This window comes from Theobroma cacao, chromosome 3 (genome assembly GCF_053813885.1).
Source record: "Theobroma cacao isolate CCN51 chromosome 3, ASM5381388v1, whole genome shotgun sequence".
Lineage (NCBI taxonomy): Eukaryota > Viridiplantae > Streptophyta > Magnoliopsida > Malvales > Malvaceae > Theobroma > Theobroma cacao.
Genome location: NC_142641.1, coordinates 46,753,415 through 46,768,631, shown reverse-complemented (window position 1 = coordinate 46,768,631; position 15,217 = coordinate 46,753,415). Strand labels below are relative to the sequence as shown.

At 33.4% G+C, this 15,217-nt stretch overlaps 1 protein-coding gene across 2 annotated transcripts; it reads right to left on the bottom strand.

The window, feature by feature from the left end:
• Positions 1-2,378: 2,378 nt before the first annotated feature.
• Positions 2,379-14,762, bottom strand: AFH14 (Formin Homology 14). 2 transcript variants are annotated; one of them, XM_018117971.2, is made up of 18 exons: positions 14,494-14,761; positions 14,117-14,225; positions 13,320-14,023; positions 13,017-13,238; positions 11,344-12,821; positions 10,807-10,936; positions 9,730-9,801; positions 8,231-8,329; positions 6,555-6,596; positions 6,395-6,475; positions 6,244-6,294; positions 6,048-6,129; positions 5,869-5,963; positions 5,109-5,180; positions 4,896-5,012; positions 3,384-3,452; positions 3,229-3,295; positions 2,379-3,115 (listed from the first exon to the last, which is right to left on the bottom strand). In XM_018117971.2, the coding sequence occupies exons 2-18, from the start codon at positions 14,187-14,189 to the stop codon at positions 2,922-2,924; spliced, it is 3,648 nt and encodes a 1,215-aa protein (XP_017973460.2). In that variant the 5' UTR covers positions 14,190-14,225; positions 14,494-14,761; the 3' UTR covers positions 2,379-2,921. The 2 variants fall into 2 exon arrangements, with proteins under 2 accessions (XP_017973460.2, XP_017973461.2); XM_018117972.2 differs by lacking the exon at positions 9,730-9,801 and having other exon boundaries at positions 14,494-14,762.
• Positions 14,763-15,217: the final 455 nt, after the last annotated feature.

The following is a 15,217-nucleotide window of genomic DNA, read 5'->3' as shown; positions in this document are numbered from 1 at the left end:
ACTTTTATTTTGAATCAAATAAGCTTATATTACTAATGATTGATTAATTATCATTAATCAAAATATTTTTTATCATTTTATATCAAAATGACACTGACATTGATGTGAAAAATGAAAAATATCACATGCTCATATAATCGTGTCAAATTAATATGTTATGTTATTATCAATTATAATATATCAACATGTCACGTCATTATCGATTTTCATATGTTAGCATATCACTTCAGCGTTATGTAGTATAAAATAATAAATAATATTTTAATTAAATCAATCATTAATCATAAAAACTTATTGAATTCAAAAAAAATATAAGGATTTATTTGGCTTAAAATAAAAATATAAAAACTTAACTGAACGTAATGAAAGTATAATGAATCATTTAAATTTTCCTAAAAATATAACGTAATAAAGTTTTGAATATTATGCCTTAACATATTTAATCATTTATAAATTTTAATTTATAAATGAATAAGTTATAATTCTATACAAATTAACGTAAAAAATTATAAAGTTTGAACAAACATTATCAAAATATTGATATAAATATTTAAGATTTAACGTAACAAGTTAATTAAATCAAATAAACATAATTTTTGTAAAAATTAAACACTTAAATTTATATTCTCAAGTTTAAAGTATTTAACTGTTCACAACTTTTAATTTATAAATGAATATTACTTAAGTTAAAAACAATTATAGTAAAAATTAGTAGTTGAAAAATTTTAACTAAATCTATAAGAATTAACATAAAAAATTATAAATTTGAAAGAAATATTGTCCAAATATTGACTAAATGTATGAGATTTAACATAACAAGTCATAATAATAAGTTTAATTAAATTTAATTAGTTAAATATTTTTTATATTTTAAAAAAATAGAATATAGATAAAATTAAATATCATTTAAAATAAAATAAATAAATTTAAAAATTATTTATATTGTTAACATAAAATGAATAAATTTATAAATTAATTACATTATTTACCTTTTCAACATATTATTATTACTAGTCTTAAATTATATTAATTGATCTTATAGTAAAATTAACCTTCCTATAAATTTCACTGTCACAACAAAATTTGATCATCAAGTTGTCCTACTTCACAGGTCATTATTTTTACTTGGAAGATGACCATTCGCATTTCCTTAACTTACTGATGAAACTTAAAACATTTTATTCATTCTGAATCACTTGCATAGCATACTCTTTAGCTTCCTTCTTTTAAAACTGCTAGAAACTCTTTATTTTTTGTATAATTAATTCATTAAATTCTTATTTTTACTTAATACTCATCTAAAGTTAAGAAAATATGTGTAATAAAAAATGAACTTCGGAAATGGGCAGATCCACGTTAGAAGGAGTGGTGTCACATGACACCACTCACTTCCTAATAAGCTTTAATTTTTATATTATTTATTTAGAGTTTAAGGTAATTAATATATTAATAAATTCTTTTTTTTTACAATTTTATAAGCAGTGGGGTTAAATACTCTAAGTAAAAGTGATTTATTAAAAAGTAATTTATGTATTAATGTTTAAATACTATAAAGAAAAATAAAACAAACTTTATAATATGAAATTTTATTAAAAAAATCAAAACTTAAACTACTCTCCCTGTCTACAAATTCAAGTTCTTTCTCTTTTTTGCCATTGGATATGTTTTTCATTCTTTTAAAATAACCCATCTAAACTTCAATTGTAAGTAATTTTTAATCAAAATTAAGTTTTTAAATACTTCATGTTTAACTATTTTTTAATTAATTTGATAATTATAGTTCATAATTATAATCTAACTAATAGAAAATATTATTGCATATCAAATAATATCTTCAAATTATGATTTTTTTAATTTATTTTGTAAATATATTATTTGATTATTTAAATTTTGCATCTAACTTTATGTGATTTATAAATGTTTATATTTAGTTTTGATTAATGAATAAAAAATTATCATATTATTAATTACTGAATCTGATAATTTACTATGTAAGATCATATTTTATTTAATTTTAATATTTTAATTTATACTTATGAGTAGTAATTTTTAATAAGTTTTATAATTTTATATAAATAAATCATGCAAAGATATTTTTTTAAAAAAATCTCACAAAACTTAAATCTCAAATAATAACAAAATTTTATTAATGATAATACTCAACAATATTCTTTTAAATAAAATCATATTGAATTTAATTTAAATACTCTTCCAACCAATAAATCTTGAATCGAAGAAAAAAATTTTTAAGTATCATCCCAATGCCACCAATTAAATAAATTTCTAAATCCACTTCTAATCCGAAGGACCTCCATAGTCAAATTATGACCGCTTCACTATCAGTCTCTTTGTATCTAAATTTCAGTTCGGACGGGATCAGACAGCAAAAAACGTCAATACTTGCAATAATAGAAAAAGTAGATCAGCGTTACCCTGAAATCATATACAACAGAATTTAGATTTCAGAGCAAAAAAATTTGAACTGACTGAGCGCATAAGTTGCACTGATGCAAATATCATTCAAAGCCATATAGCAGAGAACTGCCACGATCAACAATCCCTGAAACCATGGTGACAAAATGGGATTATAGGGCTTGTTGGTAGGGCAAAGGAGATTAAGGCTTCAACTGTTTACCATTGAATACACTTGGGCAGGCCATTGGCATTGCTGCTTAGAAATTGAGTCCTGAAAAAGAATCAGTGCACCAGCAGCACAGATGGTCACACAGTACCTACTTCTGCATGCCATGCCTATGCTATACACTGCTCCATAGAGAACTCTGCTGATGATCTGACCTCGGAATAGGTGATAAACTGTACAAAAACCCTCTCCAAGACTGAAATATCAAAGTCTTCAAATCTGTCTTCCTCATCTGCAAAGCAAACATGCAGCTTTCACTGTTGCTCCATAGTAAGCTTCCTTATGGAGCATGTTTCTGGATTTGAGAACTAAGATTTGGCTCATCGGCTCCATCCTTTTTTGAAGTTAGATTAGCCGCTGCCCGCTCTTTCATGCCTTCCTTCTCCAATTTCTTTTTCTCTGCATCAGCCAGCCTTTCATTCTCCTCTCGTGATTTATTGAACATCTTAACAAAAACAACCAAGATCTGAGTCACTGCAGCAACAAACAATAAAGTCAAGTAATCACAGTTTATTTCATGGAAATGTTTACAAAAGTCACATAGCACGTTTTGAAATTCATAAAAATGTCCAAAGAACATAGAAAACCTTGTTCAAAAGGACACCTTGCCGGATCCTCCCCAAAGTACTGGGATAATGAATCTGCATTTCTTCCCTGTAAGATAATAACTTTGGACTGTAACCCACAATGCACTGCAAATTTATACCCATCTATGAACAGCGAAACCTGGGAGAGTACTCACCACTTCAGAATATAAGGATATAAGTGACCTTACTTCAGCTTCAGCTGTGTCGAGGAAATTCTTCAACACCTACAACCGAGGAAACTTAGATTTAAAACTAATGTCTATGTTCTCAAAGAAAATCCCAAATTCCTCCATTTAGACAACAATAAATTAACATAAATCAAACTCATAAAAATAATTATGTCAATATAGACCACTACAGCAATGTATACAACCCACGCCTGAAGAAGATATAAAGTTTTTAATTGTATGGAAGTCTGATAAATTAATTGCCTAGATAGTTGTAAGTATTATACTATGTCATTGATTTTACCTTCAAGCTAACTCACAAAGCAAAAAATTACACAGAATTCTGTGATGGAGGCGTTAGAAGCCTTAATGATGGGGACAATATGCAGAAGATGTACTTAATTGATTTCACCTTTTACACAATCACTGATGAGAGGAACTTAAATGTCTAATACTTATATGCTTCTTTGTATTATAAAATAGACCACCTTTGTTGCTTGCAAGTTTTTTTTTTTAAAAAAATGCCAGCAAAGTTTTGAAAAATATATTACAACTCTAATTGACCAGTAAATAAAAAGATTCAGACCCTAAGCATAATTGTCTACAACAAAGCTATGGAATCTTCTCTGAGATAGAACACAAGCGAGAAATCATATCACAGCACCAGCATACCCTCAACGAGGTCACACATGTCCAAACCATCTAAGTCTAAGACATCATTCTCAAGTTTTGTTTTTTATTTGCTGCCACCTCCAATTTTTTTACCAAAACTTAATTTCTTGTGCTATCCTTTCTAATATCACCAATAACTCTTACTATCTATGCAGAATTTTGTGCTCTTCCAAATGTACTAATCATCTTAAAACTTTTTTTTTTTTTGTGCAAAAGGTGCTTGTTCTGTTAAAAAAGAGAAAGAGACGTGTTTAATGGATTCTTGAAAGAGAAAATGCTGCATCCTAAACCCCACAAGCTAAATAAATAAACAATATGTTTGATTGCATCTGAGCATTTGACTCATTGATTGGTGCATGATCTCCCTACTTAAAAAACAGAGTTCGAATCTCTTTTCCTCCAATTGAAAAAAAAAAAAACATGTTTGATTCGATCTTAAAAAAAATGTTTTTTTGTTGAAAAAATGAAGTGTCTAAATAAATGAGATTTCAACTAAATGAAAATTCAGGCTTTTCAAAAAAAAAAACCTGAATGAAAATTCGGAAGAGTTTGTTTCCTTCAATTGCAAATCAAAATCATGCCAAATCCTAATATCTTTCATGACAGGAAAAGTTGAACTAGTAAAACTTTGCAAGAAAACATATTCTCAAAAGCTGAAAGCTACTCAGTGCAGCACAATCACCTAGCAAGCAAATGGTAAGCAACAAGACAATTTTCCCAACAGGATGCTGGACATGTATTAACTGGAAAAAGTGAAATAGAAAAATCTGTAGTAAAAGGAAAGGGAATTGACTCTTTATTTAACCTAGAATCTTCATTTTTCCTCACCTTCTGAAAGCCCATAGAGATAGCACCATCATTATCTGAAGCAGTGAGTTCTTGCTCAACCTTTTCAAGACCCTTACTCACAGCTTGCATTTCTTCAGCAAGAGTTTTCAATTGAATCTAGCCAGTAGATATGAAAGTAAAGTGGATAAATAAAATTAACTAACTACTTTAAGAAGGGAAGGATCCAATAAACTAGGAATGAGTAAAGCATACCTTCGAAGCAGCTTCCAAATGACTAAGATCTTTATCAAAATCCAGCAACTCTGGCATTTTCTCAGCTAGAAGCTAACACATGCAGAAAGAAGAAAAGGAAAAAAAAAAAAAAAGTGGCACCAAATAAATATCTATATAAACATAATGTGCCCATGAACATCAAACTGCTGGAAAAACTTAAGTGCATATTAGTGACAGTGATGGGATGAACAATCAATTTCTAAGCATGCTATACCACAAATTGAAAGACAAAATAAATCTTAAAGATGAAGAATTAAAAGGAGAGGACAATTTAGAAAACCAGAGTGAAAAATGCCAAAACTGGCATTAGCACAGTGCAAAATATGGGTTGGCTAAAATTGAACATTCATGTTGGGCAAGAAGCTAATACAATGAAAGCAAGGTAAATTTGTGAAGTAGGGCTATAACAAACTTAAATGAGAGGAAAAAGTAATAACAAAGCAAAAAGGTATTTCCTTCTTCTTATTATGCGTAAAAACAAGTTATTTACCAAATTCTAATTATAGTGATGATTTACCATCCTGAACCCCAGTAGGGATTAGGGGGAGATCAGGGATGTATAAATTAATAAAGAGCATAGAATTGCTGCTCCCCCCGCCCCCCCCCCCCCCCCCCCCCCCCCCCCCCCTCCCCCTCTTCTCTCTGCAACACACACACACCCAAAAGAATTGAGAAGAAAAGTTATTTCCAACTCAAAATGCAAATACAGGACTGAAAATCTAACTTTCAGTGTTTCTACCTTGCAGAGATAATGCATTAAAGTCATTTTGTTGTTTCTTGCTCGAGTATCAGATAATTTAAGGAGGCTATCCAATTTGAATCCCACTGCAGATCCTACAAAGTAAAAAAATAAAGAGGCATTGTAAACAACCAAAAATAGTGGCACCAAATCCTAAGCTAAGAACAGTTGAGTTGTACCTCGTGCAGTGCCTTGATTCAAAGCATTTCCCAATGTAAGAATTGTCTGCATTATCTGACGCAGTTTCATAGATTCTTTTACCTGAAAACACGTGTTTTTGACATTTATGCAGAAAGAAAACACATGCTTGACATTTAACATGCAAAAAGAACCACTATACATGAACTTATTAAGATTCACTAAGTACAGTAGTACCTCTCTAGCTACATTATTAATGGTGTTCAAGTTAGATCTTAAGTCATCCACCTGAAACAAATGAACAGAGTGAATATAGAGTACCACTAAAAGTTCCAGCGATACTAGATCAAACATATATATATATATATATATTATGTGGACTGTATACCTGACTAGAAAAGGTGATTCTAAATGCAAATACTCGTAATTTTGATTCTACTCGTGGAACCTTCATCAACTCTAGGAAAAACTGAAAGATTTATGAATTATAATATGAATAGATCAAATTAAGGGATCTGCCTGTATTAAAGAAAGAAATTGGAACAGACCTGTTCACACTTCCCAAGCATAGCCTTGTCACCCATATAATTCTGAAAGATAATCAAATCCAAAATAAAAACAGCGAAATCATAGGATTTCCCACATAAAAATAAAAAAACTGGAAATTAAACCTTGAGTGGGAAAAGGCTTGCTTTGTTGTAGTCATTATCATAAGCCCTTTATGTAAATGAATGACAGCCAAAAGGCAACATAAATTAATTACATTAAACTCTGATTTTAGTCCCTACAACATGCCTAAATGTTCATTTCAGACCCCGTTCTTTAATATATACAATTCGGATCTCTTTATTTCTATGATTTGTTTAATTGTGAAATAGCCTACATTAAATGATGATGTGGCTGACACCATAATGTTATTAAATATGAAAAACAATGATCCGTAATTACTTGTGTACACATGGCTTATTTATTCTTTTATACCTGTTATCACTCCTATAAACTCTAATTTAATAACCAAAATATTAGAAAACTGACATTTTTTTTGTTTTTGCTCTTTCTTTTTCTACTTCCCTCCCTTCCTTCAAACACAATAAAAGCATCTGCCGTTCCCTCTCTTCATGTCTCTCTCTCTCAACTTTATTCTTTTTCCCCTAGACTAGGGGATTGCAGGCCATCTTGTCACCATTCCTCTCTTTCTCTCCCAGAACATTTTTCCCTCACCCTCATAGATTTAAACACCAATCCCTCCCCCCCCACCCTTCTTCCCTGAAACTCTCTCATCTTTTATCTCTCTAACACTATGTTTGGGAACTACAAGGGAAAGAAAACAGAGGGTACAGTTCCTGTTCTTGAATTGATTAAAAAAGAAGAGGAAAAGAAAAGGAAAGCACATGTTAGTCATCTTGTTAGTTGAGGAGTTAAAATTGAAGTAAATGATTATTTATTGTCTTTTTCTCTTACCATTATATCCTTTTTAAGTTAAATAAATTAAAATGAGAGCAAGCTTGTCCATCTAGTAAAAATTTTAAAGAGGAATCCTGTCCCTCGGAATACTCCCAATTTGGGGTCTTAAAGAAAAGGAAGCTTTGAAGGGTTCTGAAGGGGTACACTCCAAAACCCTCCCTTGGGTTAAAATGTTTTCCAAGCTAGGGAGGAAGCACCACTCACCCTCCCTTCCCTTCCCCACCATCCCCTTCCCTTTCCCTCAGTTCCCCTCAGTCCAAACAGAACATAAGTTAAAATGAAGTAATGTCACTTTTCTATGTCTGGTATTGGGGTTATAATCAAACTTTAACCAAATCCTTACAAGGCTCGCAAATTAGTTCAGAATTGTAGCCTTAGTCATAACTAATAAGAAAAATATCCGCACAGTCTAATGGTCTCCCCTAAAACTGAGAAGGTTCAGGTTTGATCAGGTGTTCGAACATAAATAATGAGAACAAGCAGTTTTATGAATTTCTGTAAAGAGGTCTACCACCTGTAACTCATAAGAGATTTGGTGGTAATACAACTGTGCCTCATGGATCTGTGTCTTACCTTGTGAAATGTTTATGATATTCTTTTTAAACTCATGAAAACACAAGACAATATACTATTGCCTAGGTGATAAGATATCATGTAATGAGCTACTTCCAAAGAAAAAATATAGCATCATGTAAACAGACTAGAAAATGTAGCATTTGCACACAAATGCAACCAAAATGTTAAAAGATATATAAATTACCTTTAGCAGTTCCATTTCTTCCTTAGTGGGACAAAATTTTATCAGATTTTCCACCTGATCAATGTCAAGAGCTGAAGAATCCAATGCTAGAACTGCATTCTGGAAATAAAGATCATTATATTTAGGACCACCAACTTTACAAGTCAAAAAGCAAAACAGAAACTAAGAGTAATGTAGAGGGAGTTTGAGAAAACTTTGCAAGGCAATAGAAAGAACCAACAGCTGAAATCAGTTAAGTGATTGGGAGGACCAGAAATACCAGTGTCAAAACTTAGTCGTGGGCCACTGAAAAGTACAAATAGTTTATTTATGATCTAATCCAATATCCTGTAAATCCAAATCTCACTCATTTTCCTCCCACAGAGACCCAGCAAGTGGATCCAACCAAAACAAACAACACCAAACTTTACCCTCAACTATGAAAGCATTCAACAATGAATATATTGGTCTTTCTTTATATATCTTCTTTAAATAGTAAAGCATGCTTGATGAAGTTTGAGCCTTCAGAAAATTCCAACAAGCCAAACATTCATCCAAAGTTGATATCAGTGGTATATATTTTGAAAAACATGCATGCATTATCTATGTATGTCAACTACCTACAAATATACATTCTTCTGGTTTATTATTAATTGTCAGTCTACATATTTATGCATGTTTGTCAAATAGATGGACATCCATGTGAATTACAAATTACATATGTGGGCATGTTACAGATAAATATGTACAATCTCAATGCAGCAATCCACATTAACTGTCAATCAAACTTCCAATAGTATCAAATATGGTTTTTGACCCAGGAAAAAAAATATCCTTTCTACATTTCTAAAAATCCATAACCTAGCCCCAAAACTTTTCTCTAAAGAATCACACCACATGAAAAGAACCCAAATCCAATGCCCTTCAGCAGATAGAAGTCCAATAAAATGATCATGAGCTCTAGGAGGACAATGAGATGTTTGCATAGTAATAAAATATTAAAATTCTTAATTGCTGCTACTAGAAAATTGAAAATAGTAAACTAAGGCCTCTGAGGAGTACCCAGAAAAAGTCATATAAGATCACATTTCCTAACAGGCCATTTCCAACTTTGATATCAAATGATACAATATGCTGCATGAAAGATTCCAGCTTCCATTAATCTGGTTGCCAGCAAAACCTTTATGCACATAAGACACTATTTCAAATCTCTTATAGCATCAGAAAGTAAGATAATATTAACACAAGTTGAAATAACGAATGAAAAGAAATGTTCAAATAGAAGAGATTGAACAGGGATAAATTAGAAACAAATATAACATGAAAGAGAAATTCAAGGGGGAAGAAAACTAAACTCCAAGATTCCAACATCACTTTCAATCAAAATCTAAAAGAAAAATTCAAGAAAAATATTAAAATTAACATACTTCTGACATCAAAATCTAAAATGAAAATCCAAGAAAAAGATTAAATTTGACATACTTATGACATAAAGCAGGCTCAAGCAAATGTGAACTTACAAGCATATCTGGCAGAGGAATTTTTATTTTTGTAAGCATTATTTCACAGTTATACGCTCTGCGCAAGTCAACCTGACAGATACGATACAAGCACCACAAAAACAAAATCAATCTAAGAAACCTATTGTTCTTGAAATCACATATAAAAGAAATTATATGATGAAAGCATGAATCAGATAATTATATGTAAGTGAATCAGGCTATAGATAGCAAGTTCAAAGTTAATAAAGGAAGCAGTGATGCATTATTAGCAGAACAAATAGAGTAGCTGTGCTCTTAAATTAGAACTTTTCAGACTCCTCTGACAGTAGTTTATAATAGAATGAAAATATTTAATTTGCAACAAAAGGACCTTCTTTCTAACGCCAGAATAAAACAACATTGTATTGCTATAGCAACAAATACCATATCAGCAACAACACTAAATTGATGGCACCAAAAATGGTACCCTACCCCTGCTGAACTCAGTGTTTATCATGCAAACAGACCAATATGACCTTCATGCTGACATAAAAAAATTAATAACAAAACAGTATTGAAGATAAAGGTAGTTTATGACAATGTTATGAAACAACTAGAGCAGCAGCAATTACTGAAGCAACCCCTTAATCATTCTATACTCAAATCATGCCGATTATTTGTCGCAATGGTGCCCTTTAACTAGGGGAACTACCAAATATTGCCTTTCAAGTTTTCCTAATGCTTACTCAGTCAAGTTCCATATTCTGTATATAGTTGATAAGGCAAGCACTAAAAGGAGACTTTAAGTATAAATTCCTCAACCAATTGCAAAGTTGTCTGATTCCGCTCATTTGTACTCTAATAATCAGTTATCAGGAAAAGAATAATGTTCCTTGTTTATTTTCATTGATATTTTAATCAACCAATTAGGACCCTCCTAACCATGATTTTCTTTCTATATTGGATGTTGTGTAAGAAAATGAAGCCAGATTGAATATACAGCCACCAGATTATGTTATCGTCAATGTCTACATAAAATTAATATGCAGATTTAGTATGAACAGAATGGTTTCTGATTTTTCTTCATTAGAAGTTTGAAGAAAGAAAGAATCTCACCAATTGCACTTTCTCAGGTTTGTTGATGTTAGATCCTCGTCGACCTCCAAGTTTGTTAGTACCATGCCCATCTGAAACAGAGGCTGCTGAGAACAAACTTTCAAGCTCGGACATGTCAATTTCTGGGGCCCTACCAAAAATATTCAATCTTTTGGGTTAAAAAGCCACCATCTCTCCATATTAGAGGGAAAACTAACACAAGTTAAACTAATAATAAGAATAGAAGGGGAAACAGAAAAGAAGTCAGTTTGACAAAGGATTCATTCTTTTTATTTTTTGCTAATAGAGCACAAGATCACATAACAAAATAGAAAGTAAAGAGACATGTAATACATAGAAAGGCCTATCTAAATAAATTCCGGTGAATGCCAAATGAAATGCAACTATTCCTAAAAAGTTTAATCAATGCTCCAGCCCAAGAATGCGCAATCTGACATCACCTTCTAAAAAAAGTTTGTAGAAGGTGAAACTACTCTTCGCAGTATAAGAAACAATAGCATAATTTTGTACTAATATACAAACTATATATGCATGCACCTTGACTGATTATCTTGCTTTTGAGAATCAGCCCATAAACTCCCTTGCATTGCTCGAGTAACTTTGACCCAATGTAATGGCTTCAACGAAGTTCTCTTAGGGGCATTACTCACACCAATGACTCGACCTCTTGCATGACCAGTCTGTCCCATAGCCTTTCCCCTTCCAATAGATGGAGGTGGTGGTGGTGGCACATTAGACACTTTCGCACCTGGCGGCCGTGGACCCACCATTGCATTGTAGCCGGGTGGTGGAGGGGGTGCAGCAGGAGGTTTTGGTACAGGGGGTGGAGGTGGAGGAATAGGAGCTGACCAAGCAGGTCCTATAGGAGGCGGAGGTGGAGGTGGCCGAGGGACATTGGTATGGACATGTGGCACTCCCTCATGAGAGGAACTGGTGCTAGATACTGCCATTGGAGGTGGTGGTGGTGGGTATGGCTCTAGCTTATTAGATTTGCTGCCCAACGAAGATGAAACCAAGGGTGGAGGCAAGGGTGGGGGTGGGGGTGGGGGTGGGGGCGGGGGCGGGGGTGGTGATTGCGATGGAGAGGAACAAGCAGGTATGGCTGGGGCTGGTGAAAGCTCTTTACAAATGCCGAAAAGGGGTGGTGGGCCATCTCTGCTGGTAGCTGCAGGCAATGTTGAAAACATTTTACCAGATAAACTATGAGGTGGAGGTGGTGGAGGTGGTGGAGGACCTCTTTTAGCTGTGGCTAGCAAAGATGTACGAGAATTTCCATCAGAAAAACTAGGAAGAGGAGGTGGTGGGGGTGGGGGTGACAAAGGTTTAATAATATTGATAGATGAAGGTAGATGTGATGGTGACACTAAAGGAAGAGGAGGAGGAGGAGGAGGAGGAGGAGGAGGTGGAGGTGGAGGTGCATATCTTACAGAAAGACTTTTCCCAGATATTAGAGGTGGAGGCGGAGGTGGTGGTGGACATGTTGTTGGTATGGAGGATAGAGAAGGTGGTGAAGCTGGCTGTGGAGAAGATGAACAAGATCGTGTTCCTGGACTTGAAACTATCTGAACAGTTTCCACTGATGCTTGATTTAGAGTTCCAGAGGCATGATTTAAATCTTGTAAACCATCACTTTCTAAGTGTATGAGAACTGTATCAACAATGTCTGGTGGCAGAGATTTTGCTGGATCCACTGAAGGCTTATTATTAACATCAAATGCTTCATCTGAACTATCAGCAGTGCCATATGCGTTATTTTCTTCCTCAGAGTCAGCAGGACATTCATATAAATTTCCTTTATTTTGCAATATGGACAGTTCTTTTACATCACTCAAGACGGAAAGATGTTTAAGTAACCACAAGGCAGCATCATCACTGTTATCAACCCACTCAACACCACTAAAAAGTTCTTGAACTCGAGAAAAAGCTTCAATAGGTAATCCCCCTTTCTCCTCACCATTTAAAATTGTTATAGGAGCCTTAGGTGGGGAGGAATTTTCAACCTCCCCAAACAAAACCTGAATTTAGAAGTTTATTGAATTAGAATAAAAAAATGATGAAATCATGACCAAAACTAATGACACATTTAGCTTTTTAAGAAATAAGGAAGGAGGTTAGTGGCTCAGAAACTGAATTGTTTAACATTGCTGTCCTTTGCTCTTCTTTCTCTTGTTGTATCCCAAATCCTAATAGAGGCTCAGAATGATGTTTACCTCTGCTCGGAAGCCTTTTGGATACCGCTCCTTTGAGTCCCAAAGAATGTCCAAGTTCTCAGAGTTCAGCATCAATATGTTGGATCGAATAAATGCAGTGTTGAACATTACACGAAACATCATAACTTCCCTTTCAGGATCCAAGTCCAAATGAACACACTCCAATACAACATCGCCTTGCACCAAACACTGAATGTCAATTTTAATCACATCACAGTCTGCCTGCAACAAGAGGCAATTATTTTTGACCAGTTAACATGACAACCTAAATTTATACAAAGGTGGAAAGCAAAAAACCTTTACCTGATGATAATGTCGAAGCATCTTCCTCTTCTTGGACATGGAGAAGAGCATCTGAGTGGATAGGCCATCTCTGCCACGAATATTCCGACCAAAAATACGGATGATTGGCCTACATCCATTTTGGGCATCAAAGCTTGGAATGGCTCGAAGAATGAGACAATCTAAAGACAGAGCACGCTCAGGGGGAGGCCATTCAGGAGCTATGTTCCGCCGTGATACATACTGAAGGTAGCGAAGCTGAGAAGGGAAGGGATTTAAAGGTGAGAGGAGCTGCAAGAAACCTTTAGGAGCCTCTCTATGAACAATTTCAAGAGTCCTTCGCTCTCCACTGTGCAATTTTTTAAAAATCAAGAAACTAGCTAATAGAAATGCCAAAAGTGGCCAGGCCCCTCTTTCACAATGTAGAAGAATAACATTTTGATGATTCCCAAGTGAAAGCCAACTCTCACAAACTCGTAGAAAATGCTGAATCAGAGACAATGGAAGTAGGGGACAACCCTCATACTGTCGTGGATAATCCAAAACAGTAACATCGTATTGGCATAAAATTTCTGCAAAATGACTTGGTTTTTCACCCTCACGAAAATTGAAAGCGAGAAATGAGGACTCTGGGAATTCTTCTTGTAACTCGGTTACAATTTCGTGTAGATATACTTGGTACATACCGTCAGGCAAGACTTCAGTAGAGAAGCACGAATCGAAAACTGCATTAAGTTATATTGAATTAGTTTAATACACCAACAACAGAGATAAAGTACAAATGAAACAAGTTGAGGTTACAGAATGTGAGGAAGTACCGTATACTCTTTCAACAAATTCAAGCAAGCCATCTGGGGGTCTTCTGTAAAAGAATCTACTGAGAAGGGACATCTCTGCCCGTTCAATTTCACTTAATGAGCTAAAACCCTGAACAAAAGCAACAGAAACCCGCAAAATTAATCCACTTTGTTACCACATGCTTGTGATTTTAAAGAGCAAAAGCAAAATAAAAAAGATAACAACAACAAATTCCTAACTATTTAAAGGAAAGCTAAAGCTGAAGTTCCCATCAGAGGAAAACTACAGACAGGAGAAGAACCACGCTCAAGACTTGGATTCGAAACAAATCGAACCTTATATTCCCAAAAACAAATAACAAATAGTAACTAATTAAGCTTGAGTGTCAGATACAGACCAAAGATGATTAGCATGGAATAACTTGAAGATTTCCGTGAAAGCAGGCTCCCAACTCTCTAGCGCTACTACCGACTAAGTTGCTGCGCTAATGGTTTTAAACTTTCAAATCTCACAAGCGTTCTTCCAGTTTGAACCTCAAATGCATTTTGGTTTCTTCTTCACAATTAAAGGGCACGTAATCGCCAATCTTCCCTTCCCCTTGTCTGGGGAGGAGGGCCCATGAGGCCATGACCCAACTTCTCTTGTTCCCTATTTTTCCCGTATCTACTTCCTTTGAATTTTGAGTTACGATTCGCCTTGCTTCTTTTTAATTTAAAAGTTATTATAAATTTTTTATAAAAAATAATAATTTTTAAAATTAAATTAAAATTATTTAATAAATTTTTTTTACAAATTATAATTTTAGTTAAAATTATTATAAAAAATATTTTTTATCGATAAAGTAATAGTATAATTATTTTAACAGATAAAAATATTTTTAAAATAAAAATAAAAATTCTCTTACATTTAAAAAAAATAAAAAAAAACTCTTTATAAGAATTTTTCTTAAAATTCTTTTTTTTTTAATTACTTTTTTTTTAAATTTTTTAAAATTTATATTTAGTCTGACTTTTACTTTTAAAATATAGATAAACTGAAAAAAAATTAAATCAAACAAGCACTATATTTGATTTGATTAATACATGAAGCAGTACGATAATCTAAAAGATCATGAGGGTATG

What these genes read in the sequence shown, in the direction of transcription:
- AFH14 (XM_018117971.2), bottom strand. Translation starts at nt 14,189, where the DNA reads ATGTCCCTTCTCAGTAGATTCTTTTACAGAAGACCCCCAGATGGCTTG. An exon ending in AACCTGAGAAAGTGCAATTG is followed by an intron (nt 9,802 to 10,806) that starts GTGAGATTCTTT and finishes CGTATCTGTCAG; the next exon opens with GTTGACTTGCGCAGAGCGTA. An exon ending in TGCTTGGGAAGTGTGAACAG is followed by an intron (nt 6,476 to 6,554) that starts GTCTGTTCCAAT and finishes TAAATCTTTCAG; the next exon opens with TTTTTCCTAGAGTTGATGAA.